This window comes from Ursus americanus, chromosome 21 (assembly GCF_024610735.1).
Source record: "Ursus americanus isolate L20-20 chromosome 21, mUrsAme1.1.p, whole genome shotgun sequence".
Taxonomy (NCBI): Eukaryota; Metazoa; Chordata; class Mammalia; order Carnivora; family Ursidae; genus Ursus; species Ursus americanus.
The window spans coordinates 8,943,859-8,961,555 of NC_142147.1; the positions used below are offsets into that span (position 1 = coordinate 8,943,859).

The 17,697-nt window shown below is 41.9% G+C and overlaps 1 protein-coding gene across 9 annotated transcripts in view; it reads left to right on the forward strand.

Annotated features, from left to right (window-relative positions):
* The window catches only part of CYLD (CYLD lysine 63 deubiquitinase), a 67,663-nt gene extending 51,651 nt beyond the window's left edge, over positions 1–16,012 (forward strand). For all 9 annotated transcript variants that reach the window (XM_045806762.2, XM_045806765.2, XM_045806768.2 and 6 more), the window contains 7 exons: positions 487–578; positions 1,485–1,551; positions 6,441–6,573; positions 7,503–7,611; positions 8,605–8,723; positions 8,978–9,194; positions 10,742–16,012. In XM_045806762.2, coding sequence (XP_045662718.1) covers positions 487–578; positions 1,485–1,551; positions 6,441–6,573; positions 7,503–7,611; positions 8,605–8,723; positions 8,978–9,194; positions 10,742–10,926 — 922 coding nt within the window. In that variant the 3' untranslated portion in view covers positions 10,927–16,012. The remainder of the gene's footprint in view (positions 1–486; positions 579–1,484; positions 1,552–6,440; positions 6,574–7,502; positions 7,612–8,604; positions 8,724–8,977; positions 9,195–10,741) is intronic.
* Positions 16,013–17,697: the final 1,685 nt, after the last annotated feature.

The window sequence follows — 17,697 nt, forward strand, 5'->3', positions numbered from 1 at the left end:
AATGTGTCCTTTGTTCAGACAAAGATGAGAGACACTGTCATGCACATGGTGACCGGCTTGATTTCACATTTTCCGTTTTCAGTTTCTTATCAGGGCCCTTTACCATTCCCTTTGGTGGCTTTTTCAGCCTTTAATATTAAAAGGACTTGCTCTCAAAGTTTTTTTTTTTTTTTTAAGTAAATGCTTTGATTTCTTAAGCAGATAGAATCAGAAGACAAGTCATGGTAATTTAAAAATGCTTTTTCTTAATTTAGTATATGGCAGCTATTACTTAGGCGTGGTAGTGTCTAGGGTAATTCTGATGCTAGATTTTTAATTTGTAAACTTCAAGAATCAGCCTATAACTGTGATTTTCAAAATAACTGTCTAGCCTAAGAATTTATGTATGACATATTGGAATTCTGTAAGAACTGTGTGATTACCAAAATGGGTTATACTAACTTAATATATATGCCAATATTAATTAATTGTTTTTTACTAACGTAGATATGGATATGTGTGTGCAACAAAGATTATGAAACTGAGGAAGATACTTGAAAAAGTTGAGGCTGCATCAGGATTTACTTCTGAAGAAAAAGGTGGCTCTTAATTTATAGGATATGCATTAAAAATAACTTGAAAGCATATGCTAAATTATTGGCAGAAATGTGTGTCTATGTAGTTTTGGGGATTTTATTTTAAACTAGGAATTCCTTTCTGTGTGATCACAATTTTTTAAGTTCTTTTTTAAATTTTAAAGTTTTTATATAAATTCTAGTTAGTTGACATACAGTATAATATTAGTTTCTGTGTAATGGACAGTTTTGATTTGTTCCCTTTTTGCAAATGCTTTATCTCTTCTAAAAGTGAGTGATGTGTGGGAAAATGAGCCCCTTTAAGAAGCTGTCTGGTTGTAATACATTACGTTTCCTTCCAGCCATGGTATTCGTCATTGTTTCCCTTTAGGGGTGAAGGGTGGCACTGGGCTCATCCCCATTTTTCCAGTTAGTTTTCCTTGTTATAAAGGGAGTTAACGTGGTGAAGTAGAATTAAGTTTATGGTCAGAGACCATGTTTTAATCTTTCCTTAGCTAATGGATTTACTCAAGAGATTCAGCTCCTGACTGTGAACATCTTAGCAGCTAATTGTAACCCGCTATGATGTTTAGAGACTTGGTAATTATTCAGATAACAGGAAAAAACAAGATTGTATTCCCAGTTTTATTCTACTGAACCCCCCAGAAGAAATTAAAATTATTTCAATATACATGAATTATTATACCTTGTCATTTACAGTAAAGTTATAACAAAACTGGGCTGTCCTTTGTCATAATTATTAAATATCCTTTATAGTTTTCATTAAGCAGGAATACTTGAGAACTATGCTTTTAATTGAAAAAGTATCAATTATGAAAGTGAATTTAGAATCAGAATATAACTATTATAAATAAAAAATAGAATGATTTAAAAATCTTGTCTGTGACTTATTTTTTTATTTTCTCCTAGATCCTGAAGAATTTTTGAATATCCTGTTTCATCATATTTTAAGGGTAGAGCCATTGTTAAAAATAAGGTAACTTTTAAATTGTTACAGAAGCATTGGAAAAAATGGGCAATCTTCATTTTCTCTGCCATCATACCATAGAAATTATTTCTTTAGTGATTATGTAATATTGTATTTGTTTAGGAATCTTAATATGCTAGGTTCCTGCAATGCAAGTTAATTTAACTATTTAATTATGTGATTAATTAAATTATTGTCCTCCCCAAAGTATCAGACTTAATTGGAGGAGTGATTCCGGTTAAATTTGTGCTTGTAATTTTAACCCTAGTAATAAGTATTATTGCAAATCATTTTCTTATAAAACTGTACATGAATATTTTTATAATTTAATTAATGAACGATTCTAAGGGAAATTAAGATTCTAAGAGAACATTATTCTAGGAGCACCTGGGTGGCTCAGTCAGTTGAGCATCCAGTTCTTGATTTCAGCTCAGGTCATGATCTCAGGCTCCAGGGACGGAGCCCCGAGGTGGCTCTGCACTCAGTGGGGAGTCTACCTGAGATTCTCTCGGTCTGCCCCTCCCCCCACTCATGCTTGCTCACTCTCTAAAGTAGATAGGTTAATCTTAAAAAAAAAAAGAGAGAGAGAGAACCTATTCTAACCCAGTCGAATACCATGAGAACACTGTTTTTGACTATCCTTCACTCAGAGAATTAGTTTAGCTTCATATTAGCTTTCTTGTTCCCAGTTTTGTAACTTAGCCTTTTTTCCACCTCCGTCTTGAATGAAAGTCTCAAATCTAATGCACTGAATTTCTTAGTGAGATATTCTAAATGGGTTAACTTTCCAGGTGGTTTAATGTTCACGGTCTAAATGCTGGACCCTTTTATACTTTAAGTTGGGTTACTCTGTTGAAAATCTTGCTGATTTACTATTTACTTCCCTAAGATCTGATCGCAGACAAATACTCTTACTCGTCTTTGTGTTGTAAGTGATAGTTTGATGCCAGTGTTGAATCGATGGACAGAAGGAAGGGAAAGGAGGACAGTACCACAATTACAGTTTGATATTATTTTGAAAGTGTTAATTAATGAAATAAGACATAATACATAAACATCAAGAATCCATATTTATTCTCTATTCAGAGATGGTAATAGCTATATGTACATCTAGAAAATCTTAGAGAATTGTTCAGAAACTACTGGAATTAACCCAAGAATTTGTAATTTGACCATGTAGACAATAATCATGGAGAAATCAATAGCACTTCTATATACCTTTTAGCAAATATGAAAAAGGGATGTTTTCATACTTCATGAAGGTATAAGATGCCAAGAAATCCATTTTATTGAGATGGGTTTTTTGAAAGACTTTCCCAGAGCTTAAAGGTGATTTGATTAATTAGTGAGAAAGATTGTGTCCCAGGTAAGAATAGTAAATTACTTAAAGGTGTTAAATTTTTACAGTATGATTTGTACATAAACAAGATCTTAACTTTTTTTTTAATTCAATAAAGTGATTTTAGAGTTCTTTACAGGATGAAATGGATGAAAATGTTGAAGTTTGAAGGTTTTTTAAAAAAAGAGTTCTATTATAAGCTATAAGGCAAAGCAATAGACATTAAACAGTGTGATACTATATAAAAGTGGACCAACAGACCTGAATAGAAAGCTCAAAAATAGAATCTCAGTATCTTATAAGTCAGCTTTCAGACACAAATGAGGAAAGAAATCTGTGTTTAATACATAATGTAGGAAATTTAACAGGCAGTTTGGGAGAAAAAAGTCACTTTTGTTTTCCTCTAGAAGAGATAAATTTCAGGTGATTAAAACAATTGTCTTCTCCCCCCTCCCCCCCCCCCATAGCCCAACACCGTTTGGGAATGTCATAGACTCTTAGTAATAACAAAGATGAAAACAGCTGTGATTCTCAGGGGGTGAGGAGGGCTGGATACGTGTAGGAGTGCATCTCAGTTCTTGAAGGTCTCGTGGGGTTTGGAGAGGGCCCTGGGAAGTTCCATCACCCCTCGAAGGGGTCACAGCTCCCCTCCCCTTTCAGGGGCCTCTTCATATGGGGAGTCACTCGTTCAAAGATTATAAGAAGATACAAAAAGATACTTCAGATGTTAGCTTTTCTTTCCCAAGTGTCATTCTTCACCTGCACAAGCCTTTATTTCTGAGGGAGAGTCCACTGATGTAACAACTAGGAAGAGGAGTCCTGGAAACTCCAAAATAGTGAAACAGTCGGAGAGACTGCACAGAGGTCTCACAGGACTGATGAGACAAAGGACTTAGCCACCTAGGAGGCTGAATGCGGATTTGATAACAAACAAAATCTAATAAACAAAAATAGAATTCCCAGAAATAGAGATTAAAAATGTCTCTCTCCGTATATGTGCTTTACGTCTGGGAGGGGGTGCGCGTCTCTGGATACGGGATGTACAGCTGAAGAGAGAATTGCTCATTTGGAAGATAGATCTGAAGAAAGTACCTGGAACGTAGCCCCAGGGGAAAGAAGTTGGAAAACAAGAGAGGGTAAGAGACATGGAAGACAGATTCTAAGTGCAGGTCTAGGAGACACTGGAGAGAATAGGGAAGAAGCAATATTTTGATAGATAATAGCTGAATATTTTCCAGAATTTTTGGCACACTTAAGTTGTGTGTAAGAAGAAAGGTGCACAGAATTCCTGAGCAGGAAGAACCAGGACTAAATCACCTACCTCAGCGTGTACTTCAGAAAGACAAAGCTGAATTTAGAACCAAGGAATAGTATGCTAGAAACAAGGAAGAACCGAGGCCATAAACATAGGTAAATTAAGCCTTCGTATTCAAAAAACAACAATAACAATAGTACTGGTAATGATGACTCGTGTGGGGTGTTAAAGAGAAGTGAAGCTAAAGTCCTAGCCACTAGTAAGAGAGGATAGTGCACGGAAGCAAAGAAAGAAAAATTGCAAGAAAAATAATGGAATAAAACCGGCAATCAAGAAGCAAAGGTACAGGGCAGTTTCCAGGTTGTGTTACTGAGTACTTCTCATTATAGAACACGGTCTGGGTATTCTTACTACACGGATATATTCTATTCCACAGTGCTAGCTAGCCCCGAAGCTGTAAGGGATTTTAGGGGCTACCCATTAAGGTCTGTGTTACGAAGGTAGGCAGACCAATATTATACAATTCCATGAATGTTTTTATCTTCTCCATAGATATATGTTTTCTTTTAAGTTTAATGCAACATTTGTACCCTTCTGCTTTCAGGTTTTCTTAGTGGAAAACGGCAATCTAAATTGTACAGTTTTGTACCATCGCACCAGCTTTGTTGTGATTCTTGTGTATGTGTGCCTTAATGACCGGCTAATTACTCTAGGGTTTTAGCCTTCTAAAACTGGTAATGAGATTTGAGTACTTGTTTTCTTTTTTTTTCTCCCCACCCCATCCACCCAGGCTTCTAATCCATCTGCCTCGATATTGCAAAGCTGTTGGTCTTCATTCTCACTTCTGGTTCCTTTCTCTCGGTGCCTGCCTCTTCGGTTGCCATCAACCACGATTCCCCTTCCCCCGTCACCATTATTATTTCTAATTGTTGCAACTATTGACCTCTACCACTTTATGCTTTCTTAGTTTCCTGTCCTATTTTTAACCCCTGTTACCTGTTAAATTTTTTTTATGCTTTTGACTTTCATGGAAGAATGCTGGTCTTTTATAGTCATCAGCAACCAAGCAAAATATTGATATAGCATAATAGCATAACCTTCAGGTTTTTTGGTTATCATTTGTTTTTATTTGTTGTGGGTTCTCACGAATCTCCTGGTTTTGTTAACAAGTAAGTTTTGTTTATTTCAGGATATAAGTTGCTTTGGAAAGCTGAGGGCTTCTGAAGGTTGGTCTCAACAGCTTTTTCATTATGAAAACTGTGTTAATAAATTTCCATAAAAATCTTGAAATTTAGCTATAAATAGGTTGATTCTATACCCAGAAATTCTGCTGGAAAGGTAAATAGTACACTTAAAGATTATTAATCCTTTTGGTAGAGTTAAAGATTAATGGCATTCTGTAGTAAAATATTTGGTTACGTTAAGATTTTATTTAGTTATTTAAAGAGGAGAGAGAGAGCACGTATGAGCAGGGGAAGGGGCAGGGAGAGGGAGAGAGATCTCAAGCAGACTCCACGCTGAGTGCTGACTGACATGGGGCTCGATCTCCCAACCCTGAGACCATGACCTGAGCTGAAATCAAGAGTTGGATTCTCAACGGACTGAGCCGCCCAGGCGCCCCTGTAGTAAAATATTTAGAAGGGAAAATGTGTAATATATTGGTAACACTGTGACAGGCATACAGTAGGAGCTTCCTTGGTATTTGTTGAATAATCGAGTGACCATTTAAAGAGACAGCATGCTTTCATGGAAAGAATAGTCAGTGGTTGATAGGACACCTGGTTTCTACACCTGGCTCTGCTTTAACTTTCTGGGAAGCGATAATTATTCTTTCTTAGAACTCTGGGCTTCATTTTAGAAGTGAAACATTGGGTCTGGAAGGTCTCTGGAAGTGAGTTTATTTTCCTGTTTCAAGCATGAAGTGCATTTTAGATTTTAAACAATCAGTAGTTTAATGGATTGTTGATGAAAAATACGTTTTAGATTTGGACAGTTAAGTTGAACCAAGTGGTTATTGTTCACATGGTGCTTCTCGACTGCAGTTGCTATTCCATCGTTTTTCTGCTGATCACTAAGGGGACTTTTGGATATGAAAACTAAAATAAGAACTCATTTTTAAGGTTTTATGCAAAGTACATTTAATCAATTAATCGGCATTATTGTCTTCCACCCATTGTTCTGATGACCCAGGGGGCGCTGTCTACGTCCTCGGTTTTTCTGTCCTCAAATACTGTTGGGACAGCTTCACGTTCTGACTTAAGCATTTTGTAGCAAAATCATATGTGTCTTTCTGCATGTTTTTAGATCAGCAGGTCAAAAAGTACAAGATTGTTACTTCTATCAAATTTTTATGGAGAAAAATGAGAAAGTTGGAGTTCCTACAATTCAGCAGTTATTAGAGTGGTCTTTTATCAACAGTAACCTGAAATTTGCAGAGGTTAGTGATTATTATATTTTATGTGACAGTTTTTAGTAATCTTGAGACTACTATTAGGTTTAATAATTGTTAATTTTACCCCGCTGAGGACACAGTAACTGTTAACGAAACGCAAATTAAAAAAAAAAAAAGTTCAGTGTTTCAGTTGTGTCCTCGTAGAAAATGCCTTAGAATTAAGATTGGACTTTTTGGATTTTTGGTGCAAAGAAAATATAAAGCTAATTTGTAAGTTGAGAACTTTTAAGTAGTATTTGACGCAAGAGGAAGAATTGTGTGTTTTTTTTTTTAAACTGTCACTTTACCCAGTTTAACATTTTACCTACGCGTCTTAGCCAAACATATCAAAAAAGAATGTTTACTTTTTCCTCCAGCAAGAGACAAAATAAATTCACTTATGTTGGTTTGTTAGTGAAAAAGTGATAGAAATTATTTTTTCTTTTACTTTTTACTGTGTCTTCATGATCTTAGTGGTACATGCTTGTGGTTTATTTTTATTGAATTTATTTCCTAAAGAATGTTCTGGTAAAGCTTTTAACGGCCACAGTTATTTGTTGAAATAGAAGGAATGGTGTCCTTCAGTGGCCACAGTTCCTTTATTATACTTGCCAAAACAGTTTTTCTAAGATGTTGATTTTAAACATAAACCCACAGTGGAGCGTTAGTCTCGATTGTCACCATATTGTTAGAGACCCAGGGCTGTTGACCTGCCTGACCTCCGGGTGTCCATGGAGTGGATCCTGGACCACTTGAAAACTCGTGGCTCATCGGTGCTCTGCCTCCCCACTCCGCTTTCACGCCCGGATCCTACGTACAGCCGTCGGTATTACGGCAGAACCGCTGCTTGCCGTGACGACCATGGCTGCCTCGGTTTCATAGGGAAGATTTTTTTCAGCACTTTGATTCTAAAAATACATATGTCTTGTTTTTAGGCACCCTCATGTCTGATTATTCAGATGCCTCGATTTGGAAAAGACTTTAAACTCTTTAAAAAAATTTTTCCTTCTCTGGAGTTAAATATAACAGATTTGCTTGAAGACAGTAAGTATACGATTTTTTAGTTGGTTTTGTTTGTTTTTCGCAAATAGGCCAGTCTCATTAATTATGAGTCAGAGTCTAACAGGATATATGGTTCTTCTAAAAGGCAATTCGGTCTCTGAAGAGCCTGGAAATAGTAAGGTGGTACTTTCAGTTCTAGGTATTCTGAGAAAAGAATCAGAGATGCAAATAAATATTCTATATGCAAATGTATTTATTGGCACATGATTAAGAAATTAGGCACAGTCTGTATGAGAGAAGAGTAGTTAAATGAATTATGGTGTATCTGTACAATGAAACTCCTGCCGCTAAAATTCATGTTTGCGAAGACCGAACTGTACGAAGGTGGTTATGACTTAAGTGCAGAGGTAAGTTGGTCCTTTCTATAGGAGGAGCCCCCCAACACACACGCGCGCGCACACACACAGGGTTACGTAAATCCGTAGATAGAGAATTATTGGAGAAAATTCACAGAAGTGAAGTGGTTATCTCTTGCTAATTGAAATTGTAGATGCTTACAGTTTTCTTTTTTATATTTTTTTGATTCTTTGAATTTTCATCAGTAGACATTTCATAATTGTGTGAAAACACTCTAGAATACACTGTTTTTAAAAAATTGTCACTTGGGGCGCCTGGGTGGCTCAGTTGATTAAGTGTCTGCCTTCGGCTCAGGTCATGATCCCAGGGTGCTGGGATGGTGCCCTGCTCAGCGGGAAGCCTGCTTCTCCCTCTCCCTCTCCCCGCCCCCTGCTCTCTCTCACATGCTCTCTCTCTCTCTCAAATAAATCTTTAAAAAAATTGTCACTTGATCAGAGAAAATATCTTTTTAAAGATATCCCGAGTCCAAGGAAATACAACATAACATTTATGGGGACAGGGAGGGGTGGACTTGTTGAGTCTGTCTTCAATAAAGCTTACCTTTTCCTTTTAGTTTTTTTAATGGAAGAATGCATGTTTAAAGGCCCCATAACCTCTCTCCCACCCCTACCGTTTTAGCCCCGAGGCAGTGCCGGATATGCGGGGGGCTCGCAATGTACGAGTGTAGAGAGTGTTATGACGACCCTGACATCTCCGCTGGAAACATCAAGCAGTTTTGTAAAACCTGCAACACTCAAGTAAGCTTGACATCACTTAATGGAAATTATTTCTTGTTGGAAACGTTTCAGGTTTGAAAAGTTTTCAAAACCGTTATTCACTTGAATTCATTATTAAGTGGTATTGCTCACGTGTCTTCTGTTTCCGTGGTGGACTGTTGAAAAGTACTCAGTTGCTGTTCATAGGCTTGAATTCAGTCATAGTGAGGGGGGCCCATTTGCTGGAAACACTGAGTGTGGCTCATGAGGGACATTCTCTTCATGCTCCATTTCAGGTCCACCTTCATCCCAAGAGACTGAACCATAAATACAACCCGGTGTCACTTCCCAAAGATTTACCTGACTGGGACTGGAGGCACGGCTGCATCCCCTGCCAGAAGATGGAATTGTTCGCTGTTCTCTGCATAGAAACAAGCCACTATGTCGCTTTCGTGAAGTATGGGAAGGACGACTCTGCCTGGCTCTTCTTTGACAGCATGGCTGATCGGGATGGTATTTTATTTTGTTTTGCTTTGTTTTGTTTTTAAGATTTTATTTATTTATTTGGGGGGGAGGAGAGAGAGAGCGCGCGCGTGCATGTGCGCTAGTGAGGGGAGGGGCAGAGCGAGAGGGAGAAGCAGACTCCCCACCGAGCAGGGAACCTGATGTGGGGCTCGATCCCAGGACCCTGGGATCGTAACCTGAGCTGAAGTCAGATGTTTAACCGACTGAGCCCCTCACGTGCCCCCGGGATGGTATTTGAAGAACTTTTCTTCTCCATGTGGCACTGTTTGAGTTTGTAGTGGGATAGTTCATAGCGGATAGTCTGTTCTGAGTCATAGAACAGTGTACGTGGAAAGCCTCTCAGGAGTATTTTGGTGATGTAGTCTTTATATTTTGAAATGCATATGCAGCCATGTTACTAAATTAAGGAATAATATCGTTGTGATATTATTTGACACACACGTGGTTTTTATTAAAAGAAGAATCCTAAAATTCTTATTTTAGGGCTGAGAGGTTTTCCTTCCAGCTTCGTCTGCTTTTACTCGCAGGCTCCTCTCCTTTTCTATACACGCCACAGTCACCATTTCTGAAGTGCCCACGCACGAGCTCGCTGGGAAGTACGTTGAGTCATTATACGGAAATCCCTGCGAGATGGGGATTACTCCTCTTTTTCCGTTACTAAAGCTGAAGTTAAGGTGCCTGAGGTCACATAGCTTGTATTTAACTCCATCTTTCTGACCTCATAGCTTATGTCTTTTTTACTACATTCATTGTCTTCTAAACGACGAAGCAAAGAAGAGAAATAAATACCTTCTTTGGCAAAGTAAGCCTATTCTGCATGTAATGTGTTTCTTCCTGAAATGCTGCACCTTCTAGGCCATGTTTGATGACGCTTAGGCGTTATTCAACAAGTACGTAACCAGCACGTGTGCGGTACCAGGGGCTCTCGTGTAACTGAAAAGCAGCCGGGGGTCGGACATTTGGAAAAGCCTTTGAGAGGCTGGGCCAGGGGAGTCTTTCCGGGAGCCCCTAAAACCACCCCAGCGCCTCATTCAGTCTGATGATGCTTGAAGCAAAGCCTTGCAAGACTGGCACAAAGACGTATTTACAACTTAGGGGAGTGCAGTGGTCTTCATTTGGCTAGATATGCTCCAAACTGGGCGATCTCGGGGGGGAGCGTGCGGGGGTCCTTCTGTCTGGGAGGGCCACGGCACGTGAGCAGTTGGGTGTTGTGTGATTACGGAGAGGGGACACTGTGCCCTCACTGAGTACAGAGAAGCCTCTCAAGTGGGTTTGGACTTTGCTCAGGATATGCTTCCTTTTACCAATTTTATTCCATTGGCTCCGGAATCCTTCCAGAAATCAAGAAGTGAGAACACTGTCAGGACTTAAAAGGAGGCTTGAACGTCTAGGAATCAGAAGTAAAATAAGGTCCTTCCGATCTTGGAAATCGGCCTCCGCTACACCGAGAGTTGTAAAGTCGCCTCGGTGGGTCAGGGTGGCCAAAGGGGTTAGAACTCGACCGCCCTAAACAGAGCTCTCCCTCTTTCCCGCAGGCGGCCAGAACGGCTTCAACATTCCTCAGGTCACCCCGTGCCCGGAGGTGGGAGAGTACCTGAAAATGTCTCCAGAGGACCTGCACTCCTTGGACTCTAGAAGAATCCAGGGCTGCGCACGAAGACTGCTCTGTGACGCATACATGTGCATGTACCAGAGCCCGACCATGAGTCTGTACAAGTAACCGGGGTCGTCCGGGCGGGGGCGGCGGCCGAAGGCAAGACCGTAGCGTCTGTCGCATCTTACCCGAGCTGGCGGTTCTGTTCCGCGTCCGTTGCCGGCAATGGACGTCTGTCTGGTGGTGATCCTGCCGAAAAGGATTCCTGTGTTTAAAAAACAAATTGCTTTTGTGTTACTGAAGTATTTAATAAGAAGCATTTTGCACTCTAGAAAGTACGTTTGTGTTGGTTTTTTAAGAAGTCTAAATGAAGTTATTAATACCTGAAGCTTTAAGTTAAGTGCATTGATCATATGATATTTTTGGAAGCATAAAATTTTAATTGTGACAGTTTAAAACCTCTTTTAGTCCATTGAGAATGTAAATAAATGTGTCTTCTTTATGGACCAAGGATATGAAAGCATTTTTCCTTTTAGCTAATGGTTGCCTTGAGGAACAAATATGTTGGTTTTATTAAGAGTCTACTTTCAATCCAGTTACGAGAATTGTACCAAGTTTGATTTGTTAACCTCTATAGTGCTGAGCCCTGCATGCCCGCACCCCGCTGAGCTTCTGTGTCTCCCCCTTAGTGGCCAGAAAAGTACTTAAATCCCTTTAATGGTGTGGTTTTCTATTTGTTCTGGTTTTGAGATATCTCAGTGATTTTTGTCATAAAACGTCTATTTTTGATGTAATTTTCCTGGGGGATTCGAATATACAGCAATTGAAGCTCTTCATTTACACCAGTAACTGTCAGCTGAGAGTTGGTTTTTGCTTGTTTGTTTGTTTGTTTGTTTTGGGGGTTTTTTTTTGTTTTGTTTTGTTTTGTTGTTTTTTTGTTAAGGCTCTCTATTTTATGGAACAGGGCACAATGAATTTTATTAAAGGTTGGGATGATGAATAGATTTCTACACCAATATATGGCCCCTCAGAAAATAAATTTGAATCTGGAATACTCATTAAAATCTCCCTGAAGAGATGTGTTGGCTTTCTAAACCTTTCCTGTTGTGAGGAAGACCTTGCAGAACGTAAGTGAGGTCCCAGTCTGCTCGCTAAATCCAGCTTAATTCACGGGAGATCGTGGCAGTTACGAGTCAGACATGTTCCTGAAACGTTTGCAGCAGCTTCGTCCTCCTTCTGACGAAACAAGTAGAACACAGATGTGTTCTTATCCCATGTCCACAGCGCGTGTCTAGGCCACAAGTGGCTGTTGTAGACTAGAACCACAGATAACAAACGTCAGTGCCGTGGAACGTGCTGTGGTCTGTGTTTTCTCCGACTGTCCTTTTGTGGTATTGTTTTCCTAACCGTGCAGAAAGAAGACTTGTCGTGTGTATATAGCATATGACTTCATGAAACATTTAATGTCCAAAAAAGTGGAAGGAGTCCTTACAAACCCTGCCATTAGTTTTTTAAAAGTCACGTTTACTTTTGGTTTGGTCGTTCCATTTTGCGAATATTGATTAGCTTTATAAATTGTAGCAAGGTACAAAAACTCTTTCATCTTGTAATCTTTTCATTTTTGAAATGAAAAAGCACATACCTTTTGCATGAGGTTTTGCTAAATGCTTGGGTGGGGCAGGGGGCTGGATACTGGGTTGGGTTGGGGGTGAGGAACCCCGGCTCTGGGGCTGGCACCACTCCTGTCCCCCTCGGGTAACAAGGGAGGGGCCCAGGGTGCATGATATTTGCAGTCTCTTCCGGCCCCCACCTTCTTCAAGACCAGTCACCCTTTAGTAAAGGGGTATTGAGTAAATGAATGCATGAATGAGCTTATCTCTGTAATTTTTAAAAAGATTAGCTGGAGGGATGGCCGGGAATCTCTATCTAGGTGAGAATGGATTTAACAGTTAAAAAAGAGGAGACAGTTCCTTTTCTTTGAAACAAACAAAATACACGTTCAAGAAGGTCTGTCCTGCCCGGCCTCTTGTGGCAGGAGGCTTGAAGCAGAGCCATCCGGATGCATGTACGGGTTTCCCCCAGGATGTGAAGGCTCTTTCCAGGGGGAGGGGCCACATCCATAAATTATTTCTAAGGATATTTCTTTCAAGTAGAACCTTATGTCCTTTCACTGTTACCTGGGGGGGGAGCACTCAGTAAGGGGATGCCAGGGCCCGCCGTCGTGCTCTCTGTGGGGGCGTGAGGCTCTTCCCCTGGCCCTGGATGGTCGGTCCGTCTGGGTGGCTCCTCCTTGTCCCTGTCCCAGTAGAGCCCTTGTGGCAAGTGGGCACTCTCAGGGCCAGGCTGTATGGCTCCGGTGGCTCATGGACCTGGTGATTTATTTAATTTTTAGCCTTAAATTTTCTTTAATATTTTCCTGTTGGCTTCTAAAATGTTTTGGTTATCCCTTTTTCCATATCCTATCTAAAATCAAGATGGCAATAGAGTAGAATTATTTATAACATGGTTTATGATTCATAGCTACAAATAGAAAATGTAACAAGTCCTGTTCGCCCACCTCCCAACTAAATTCACACTTGTAAGTGTGTGTGTGTGTGTGTGTGTGTGTGTGTGTGTGTGTGTGTGTGTGTGTAGGGGAAGGGAGGGAGACCAAAAGGGAGGAAGGGAGGGAGAGGAACCATGTCATGAGAGAGAGGCTAAGTGTGTTTGTCTCTCACAATCAGCTTTATAAAGGAGTTATAGTTTGACTCCATCCCTGAAAGAATGTTTTGTAAGACTGAGAAAACACATGGAAAGCCAAGAGAAACAGTAACAACAGTCAGTAACATACAGTTGTTACAATTGCTAAGGGTGATCTCCTTAGAACAGTTTAGGATTTTTGTAATTCACATCTGCCTAAATGTTATAGGTAAATGGCTTCTTTCTATCCCTTGGATTCATTGATTTTTTTTCACCTAACATGATTCAGGAACAAGAGGAAGACACCATAATTAATCTTATGTAACTTATATTGTCATGACGAGTCCTGCTGTTTGAACTTGGCGTCTTCCTAAGTTCAGGCTTTACTTCCCTCCTCGGGCAGATGCCCACATCGAGCTAGATAACGTTGCACCTGCTGGCTGATCGGAGACAGAGGGGAGCCGAGGATACAGTATTAGGCCTTAGCTGAGCAGCTCCCACCAGCCAGTATTTCTTGGACATTTATTCCTGAGGACTGTGCCCGAAGGAATAGGGAACAGGGCCTCTGCCTCCGAACAGCTTAGCGCCTGCTTCTGACAACAGAATCCCTACTCCTGGTGTCTTCATTGTAAGGCACCAGGTCTCGGGGAAGCTCTGGGACTAGGTAACAGAAAAACTCGTGACCCGGTTCCTCCCCTTTCTTTTTCTATTAGCCTTAAATGACTGCTTCACTACTTTGGACCTTTGTGTCCTCTGGATAACAAGGGGGTTGGAATATCAAATTTTACAGACAAAGTACAAACTTCTGGGTCCCAGGCCATGCCGGCTGGATCGGACCCTTCCTGAGTGGAACGTGGGGACTTTGTTAGTGAAGGGCTTCAGCGGGCGGGCCTGAGGACCAGCCAGCTTTGAAAACTCCTGAGCTAACAGATCTCAAAAAATACCTTTCCTTCATGGGATTGCGTGATTGTACAATGTTACGGCATTCAGTGCTCTACGCACATGTGAGTAATTACATGTTCGTCACATTGTTTACCTGTTTACATATGAATTTATAGAAGAAATGCATTTGAGTATATATACCTCAACCCACTGTTCGTGGAGCTGTTAGCAACCTTGGGAACACACGCACATCTTAAGAGAATATTTGATATTAGTTACGTGGCCATTTGTCTTCCATTTTATTTCTTTAGGGGACACGGAGGCTCTCTCTGGGTACCAAAGAAATGGAATAGCAACTCCTGTGCACAATTAAAGAAAACGTTATTTCGTACTATCTGCTACTTGATGAAAATTTTAACGTCACATGAGAAGATTTTTCTCTGGGGTAACAGGTCCTCTTATCATGAAGCAAAATGTCCTTGTGAAAGTAGGTGGAGTATAATGTTTCAAAGTAAAAATAAGATCTCCTTCTCTGGCAGTTAGTGATGTTAACAACACACCCACGATTCCCCTTCAATGAAAATAATACTTGAGTCCCCCAAGGCATGTGGGGGGAGTGGAGGAGGAGAGCGTATTAAAATGGAAACCAGTGTGCACATGGGAGGGTGGAGGACGACGGAAGGTAACCCCCTCCAAGCGGATGTGGTGCGTGGGGTCCCACGAAGGCAGGGTCTCTGCGCGCCCCCTGCGGTCCTGTCACTTGTCAGAGACTAGACTTGTCGGGCGTGAGGCTCCCTGCGGGGGTTTCCGTTGCACTTGTCTATGCTCCTTCCAGAAGTTTCACTGGAGGGAGAAGAGAAGGAAGGACTCTTCATCTTATTCTACATCCCGGGGCAGCTGCAGGGTCTCTCTTGAGTCAGGGAGCAGCGCTGAACAGCCAACCAGCAAACGTGGCCAAAGATAACGGAGACGCAGGGAAGGAGCTATTTCTTCTTCCTGATGCTGGTCAACAGCGGCGTTTGCAAGGGGTCACTCCGGAGCCCCGCTTGATTTCCGGACCCTCAGGCTTGGCCATGGTTGTTTGCCCACATGTCTGAGTCTCATTCTCTCACATAGGTCGGGGGTGGGGGGAGGCCTGTTACGGGAGAGGGTGGTCCTTCCAGGCACCGCACGCTGCTGACCTCTCTTGCAGTCTTGCACGCTGTCCGCTCCTGCCTTGTACTTTTCCGGAGAGATTATGTTGGAGACTCCACTGTCTTTGGTTTGGTTCTGTGAAACGGCCTAGAGTACTGTCGAATTTTAACTCCAGAGACTCTAATGTCCTGTCACAAACATTCACTTTTTTTTTCAATCCCATTTGAAACTTGCAAGGAAGTTGTGGTTACTCATAAATTGGTATAAAGGAGCACATGTTGTACTGCATTTTGCATATCTGGTATCTTGTTCAGCATTCTTTTTTTTGGCCCGAAGAACATCCTGTATTTATGAAGATATTCTTTAAAAATAACACCCCATAAAATATCCCTTTACTATCAGATTGCTCTGATTTAGCCTTAATTTTGTTAAATTTTTTAGAGATGAATGAAGTGCTGCTGTGGAAAGCAATGTACTATATACTATTTCTGTATCATTAAAATTAAATTTTTATGGTTCCTTTTCCTTGGATTTCTTTGGGGAAGAGTTTTGGGTTACAGGAAAACTGGGATTGAGTACGACCTCTTACATTGTTGCAGGCTCCAGGGAAGAAGGTTCCTTTGGGGGAAAAGCTCCTCCTGGAAGTGTAGCCTCTGCCCTCATTAGGACCGTTCTAGAAAACCTCGAAGACTTCTTCTGCTCTGGGCAATGTGCCAGTGGGTTGCCTCCTGGCATCACGGTTCCCTGTAGTTTCTTGAAGTAACTGGGCATTTCCAGGCTGTGGCCCTGCCGGTCTCTAAACCGCTCCATCTAGCAGCTGCCCTCGTGTGCCCCATCGTCTCTACACATGGGCACAGAGCCGTCGACTAGAATAGTGTGTCCGGGTCCCGCACAGCTGCCAAGGAAGCGGTTCAACGCTCCGCTCTTCTGTCTGACCCAGAGACGTGATCACAGGATGCCACACGGACGGACACTCTCATCTTCTTCTAGGTAATGGTAGAACAAGTCTTCCTTGAGAATTCCTTGGAGTTCAGGTCCCTTGATGTCAAGGTAGGGAAGCCAGAATGCTCTAAGTGATACTGATAATAAAGTACATTCAAGAACCTTCTTGTTTCAAAAACCTACAGCTGATGGAGCACATCGGTGATAAAGCAACCTTGCTATCTTGGCATCCTTCGGTCAGACTCCAGGGTTTGCCTGCTTTGTCCCGGATGCCATCCTCAGGGAGTCCGGGTATGCTAGTGTGGCAGTGAGGGTATAGGCGCACGTGCCGGCCTGCGGATGGGGACCACCCAGTGAAAACGAGTCCCTGAGCGGCCTGGCGGACTACCCACCCTCCCTTCCCGGGGCCAGGCTGGGTGCTCTTCTGACTCTCGGAGGCAAGTTGCCCCCCACGAAAGGCTGCACGGTGGGCGAACTGACTAGAGCAGCTGCTCTCAATCCCGGCTCTACGTTGAATTTGAGCACAGAGACATCAGCCCTAGAATGCCTGGGCCCACCCAAGGGATTGGACTCGGCAGACAGGGCCAGCCAAGCACCGGGTATTTTTCAAAGCTCTTTACATCTGTCCAACGTGCAGCAAGATTGGGAACCCCTTGTCGGGAGGACTGGGGTTTTCTGAGAGATGTCATCTACTTGTCATTCCCCGGTGGAACTTTCTGCTCCGGAAAAAGAGGATCGTGGACTTGGACAAGCTCCCAAGGGGAAGTAGAAACTCTCTTGTGGAGCTCCTGGCCTCGACACTTGAGAAAGAGCCTTGGAAATGTATGTGGGACGTGCTCTGGAGGCCGGAGAAAGCATTAGGAAGCAGGACGAATTTCGCTACTGCTGAAGAGGACTTGAAAAGAGATACCCTTGGGCATGATGAAGATGCTCGTCTCTCCATGCAGGGAATATTCCAGATGGTGTGTAAACTTAGATGTCGTAAACAAGAAAACCCACCAGGCTGGTTAGGTAAGAGGTAGAGGAGTTCTGGGGAAGAGACTCGGAGTTTGGGGGGCAGCCGTCACGCTGAACTGTGGACAATCACGTCTGTGTGAGTTGCCAGCTTTGGAGGGCTGTTTCGCAGTGCCGAATGTCACTGGAGGGGGAAGTAGCTTCTGAGGTCTAGGCAAAGAGTCAGGTGAGTGAAGACTGATCTGGACAGCATGAACAGAGAGGAATCCGTCCAGCAGTGACCTTCATCACAGACGCAGATTGTAT